This window comes from Rasamsonia emersonii (assembly GCF_000968595.1).
Source record: "Rasamsonia emersonii CBS 393.64 chromosome Unknown ctg1118621759972, whole genome shotgun sequence".
Taxonomy (NCBI): Eukaryota; Fungi; Ascomycota; class Eurotiomycetes; order Eurotiales; family Trichocomaceae; genus Rasamsonia; species Rasamsonia emersonii.
The window spans coordinates 22,753-27,777 of record NW_013563315.1 but is presented as its reverse complement, the minus strand read 5'-3'; the positions used below and the strand labels follow the sequence as shown (position 1 = coordinate 27,777).

Below are 5,025 nucleotides of genomic sequence, written 5' to 3'. Positions count from 1 at the left end.
GATGCATGTAAAGAAAACAAATTGTATTATGTTGACGTTGGATGGTAGATTGTTGTATGCGTTGGATTAGGGACATTCTTTTTGTCTAATTTTTTAGGTATCATGACATGTTAAAGACTGTATCTACTGCAAATCGCAACATTATCACCTGTACTCTACAAAAGTTTTCCTCCTTAGGTTAAATGCATGTTTTATTTGTCAGACCACCGAAATCTAGGCGACATACCTTCGTTTCCGATTTTTTACCAAAATCCAGGCATTATAGATAAATGCCTTTTGCACTACACTGGCTATATTTACAATGTTGGATTCTATTCTGTTCATGTTTGGTTATGGCAATTTTGATATCTCGACGTCGATCTATTGCTTTTTGTTTTTTTTTTTTGGTTTGATCTCATTTAATGCCATATCATATCATATAATTTTATTTCGGGCTGTTAGATCGATTGTTAGGTAGAACAAAAACCTTAGTTAATTCTGTTCTGTTTCTTAGTCACTTGGGAAATATATTTTCGCGTCATACTCTGCATGGTATAAATAATGAGATTGCATTCAATATAAGATTTATGTTTTTATTGATTTTTATCATCCTTGTCGCTTTTTTTTTGTCTGGGAACAGTGCTGCATTAACAAACATCCGTCTTATATGCTGTGCTTATTTATTGGTGCATTCTTTGTTGCATGTCTGCATGGGCCTCTAAGCACAGACAGCGTCCTGTCAAGCAACATCCACGCGACGCGGGGAAACCACGAGGACCAAGTCCCGACAGCCCACGCGCTGTGTCAACTTGTCAACCATGCGCCAGGACAAAAACCTGCACTGATCATTGCAACGTTGCATTTTGTTTTCTTGTCTGCATGGAGAAAAGCTTAATTGCAAAGGACCCGGACAACCCTAAGAAATGGAGGGAGCGTCCACCTGCTGTTAAGGGTATAGTACAGAGCAGCGCACAAGATCCTTCCACCTGTTGTACTGTACTAACCAGTGCTTTTGCTTATTCCCGTGCAGCTATCTAAGCTATGTATGGGATCTGTCACTGCTGATCGACTCTTGCCTGCCTGTCTGTGCTCAATGACCATGGCAGCTCATCCAATCGCTGAACTTGGATTAGCGATCACGCCAACGACATACTTGAGAGATGCAATTTCCGGAGATTTATTAAGTTAAAATCGTGGTTTAAAATGACCAGGTGATCGGTATTCTCCGAAAAGGACCGTCTTTGACTGGTGTAGACGGGGTTTGATGCTGCAGCAACCTCGGCATCTCGAGTTCTGTACGTGCACACGTACTGTATGTATGTATACAGTACAGGACATGTCTGTCCACATCTATGGCCTTCTCCCGCGTCGCGTGCCAATTGAATCCAGCTGCTGATGTACTTTTTCCGTATCGTATTGATAGCAAATTAACTGCCAGATGCTCCGCCCGCGGAACATCTCGGCGGATTCTTGGCAAAAGGCTTGGAGGGCGTGGGCCTCGTGTCGACTGTCCCAGTCCGGAAATCCCCGCATCAGGGCTCGGCCAACATCCGAAGAGAAGTCAGCCAAAAGATGTCTGAAGCTTAAGTCTTTAAGCTCTCTCCAGGATCGTGCAGCTCCGCATTCATGGCCGCGGGGCCCCGCTTCTTCCCCGTACATGCATGTATCTGCCGATTCTCGGAGATTTTATGCAGTCCCGATTCTGGGCAATGACAATTCGGACGGGAAATGAAATGAAATGCACACGGAAACTCGAACAACGGATTATTATCCTGTCTCGGCTTTCCTCCACTATGCGATGCGAGGAGATCTGGCCGATTCTATACTACAAGCGCGCGCACGTCGTATACATGTAAGCCAAAGCAAATGGAACACATACACCTAGGCAGAATCGACTGCTACCGGAGGTAAAGAAGTGTCGTTCTGCAGTTTCCCGCCAGACTCATTCATGTAGAGAAACCAGCCTTGTTTGGCCTGCTGTTTCCGGTGTTTCGATTGTATTCTGGTCCAGATGTTTTATTCTTTGTCATGGGACAAGATTGCCCCGGCAGCCGACTCCAACAGAAGCGCGCACTCCACGGTCTGTGCCGCTCGAATTGGCAGGGATGTAAAATATCGTCTACTCCGTCCATTTTCTCACAGTTTAGTAAAACGTCACGTCTGGGCGCTGATTTCGGGCGTCTACATACCGGATTATTTTCGTCGATCGAGCAAACCAGCCAACAGAGATGGATCACTTGTGTTGGTTATGTTGGTGGTCAGCTGTCAGCCATCTTTCCTGGTCCGGCCCGCTCTATCGGCCACTCCGGGGATGGAATGGGCTAGCAGAGCTTCTTCACTAATACAGTACATTGTGAATGAGACCAGCGGCTCGGTGGCTGCATCGATCCACAAGCAAACGTGCAGCTGACCCAAGCTTCCAGTCGAAGCTAAAGCAAGCAGCCCGAGTCTATATAGACTAGGCTTTCTGCCCTCGATGCTTCCAGCTGTGCCTGCCAGACAACAGCCTGTCTCCATAGCACTCTTGTCTGAATTAGAGCCTTGCACCATGGCGGGAGGCGTCAAGAAGCCTGTCAACATCTTCAAGCTCAAAGACCTGAATGACCCCAAGGAGGTCTTCAACTGGCGGCTATGGTTTGCCGTCATATCCTTCGGCCTGATGGGCGCTGCCCGTGGCATCGACGAGGGCTTGATATCTGGCGCATTCAACTCGAAGAACTTCCAAGAGTCGATCCATTTCTCCTCCTACAGCACTGTCGAGAAAGCCAACATCAAGGCCAACGTCTCTGCCATGGTCCAGATTGGATCTGTGGGGGGAGCTCTCTTGTGAGTGTCATATACGAAAGATAAGACAGACAGGAACAGGCAATTGCTAATATTAATGTTTTCTCAGTGCATTCTTCGTCTGCGATCGTATCGGCCGTATCTGGGCAACGCGCCAGCTTTGCCTCCTTTGGATCCTGGGCATTGCCATCTTCCTGGGCAACAATGGCAGCCTGGGCGCCGTCTATGCAGGCCGTTTCATCGCCGGCCTGGGCGTCGGACAGACGCCGGTGGTCTCTCCATTGTATCTGGCTGAAATCTCGCCGCCGTCGATCCGGGGTCTCTGCACATGTATCTTTACGGGCTTTGTCTATCTCGGCATCGTCCTTGCTTACTTTGCCAACTACGGAGCGCAGGTCAACTTGGGTGATACAAGCCCTAAGCGTTGGGTATGCTTCTGCTCCTCTTATCTTGGCTTGGTTCGTGGTTCTCGCTAATAAATTCACAATCCAGCAAGTTCCTACCAGCTTACACATCATGTTCGCCGGCCTCATCTTCATTCTATCCTTCCTGCAGTACGAGTCGCCTCGGTACTACATCAGGCGAGGACAAGATGAGAAGGCGCTGGCGGTCATGGCGCGCGTACGCAACCTGCCCGCCGACCACGAGTACGTCGTTCGCGAAATCACCGAGATCCAACGGTCCTACCAGGAGGAGCTGGAGGCGACCATGGGCGCCGGCTTCTTCGGCATCCTGAAAGAGATGTTCCTTATGCCCAGCAATCTCTACCGACTGTACCTGGCCTCGATGGCCCAGATCCTGTCGCAGTGGTCCGGCGCCGGCTCGATCACTCTGTACGCGCCCGACCTGTTCAACCTCCTGGGCATCACTGGGAACAACCAAAACCTCCTGGTCACGGCCATCTTCGGTCTCATCAAACTCGCTGCCGCGGTGGTCTGCGCGCTCTTCCTTGTCGACGTTATCGGCCGCAAGCGGTCTCTTCTCATCGGAATCGCCCTGCAGGCGATCTCCATGATTTACGTCGCAGGCTTCCTCACGGCTGAGCCGGAGATGGGCGTCGTCAAGGGCTACGAGCTGCCCGAATCTTCCAAAGGGGCCAGCCGCGGGGCGATCGCGATGATCTACATTTCGGGGCTGGGGTGGGCGCTGGGCTGGAACTCAATGCAGTACCTGCTGACGGCGGAGCTGTTCCCGCTGCGGATCCGAGCAGTGGCAACATCGATCTCGATGACGCTGCACTTTGCCAACCAGTACGGCAACTCGCGCGCGGTGCCGAACATGCTGCTGCCCGCCTCGAGCGGCGGGCTCTCGCCGAGGGGCACGTTCTGGTTCTTCGCAGCGGTGACGGTCATCGGCGGGCTCTGGGTCTGGGTCAGCGTGCCCGAGACAGCGGGGCGATCGCTCGAGAGCATGGACCGGCTGTTTGTGCTGCCGTGGTACAAGATCGGTCTGTACGGGAATGAGTACGCGGAGCGACGGGATATGGAGATCAACCAGAAAGTGCTGGCAGCGGAGGGAACGGCGGAGCATGTGGAGGAGGTGAGAGATAGTACGAGGGACAATACGACGAGGGTGTAGACTACACCTTGTCACGGCACATTGCATATACATGTATGATGATGATGCTCATCTTGAGACTAACGACCTAGTACTTGATAGTATGTACATGAGAGAGTATATGAAAGGAATGAGATAGGATTTCCTTTTCTCTGACTCATTTCCATTGACTTTCACTGCGAGAATGAGTTAACACCTACTATAACCAATCAGTTATTCAGCTTCCAACCCTTCAGATCAGGTTAGGTCGGGGCAAGCCCAAAAGGCTCTGCCGAGTTCAAAGCTTAGTTAGGGTTAGGCTAGGTATGTACTGTACATACATTCCTCCATCAAACCTCCAAGTGGAAATGCAGCCATATTTCTTTTCTTTTCCTGGTATTCCGCTGGGAACTTCTGCGGGATTCTTTTTGTCCTGCGGACCACTTAAGTAGTAATAGAAGAACTGCTGGGTGGTGTACGTCGTATTGTTGATTGCCACAGCAAGAGAATCTGTGTAAGATTGAGTCAGCCTTTGGTGAGAAGCAGGGGGAGAAAAAATATTATAATAGTATATAGGACCTGAACGGGGTGGATAGTATTAACTAGAATTTAATACTCGGCCGTTAGGAGATTTTAAAATCTCAATGACTGTCTAGCGCGTACAAGACTTGGAGGATTATTTATGTTACATATTATTGCTAACTAAGTCTACAGACTTAGTAATGG

At 49.7% G+C, this 5,025-nt stretch overlaps 1 protein-coding gene across 1 annotated transcript; it reads left to right on the top strand.

Annotated features, from left to right (window-relative positions):
* Positions 1-2,527: 2,527 nt before the first annotated feature.
* On the top strand, positions 2,528-4,905 carry T310_1042 (MFS quinate transporter; the record flags this gene model as incomplete). Its single annotated transcript, XM_013476085.1, has 7 exons — positions 2,528-2,805; positions 2,873-3,191; positions 3,256-4,302; positions 4,400-4,421; positions 4,534-4,623; positions 4,752-4,813; positions 4,876-4,905. 7 exons carry the CDS (start codon positions 2,528-2,530, stop codon positions 4,903-4,905), a joined length of 1,848 nt encoding a protein of 615 aa, XP_013331539.1.
* Between the last annotated feature and the right edge of the window lie 120 nt (positions 4,906-5,025).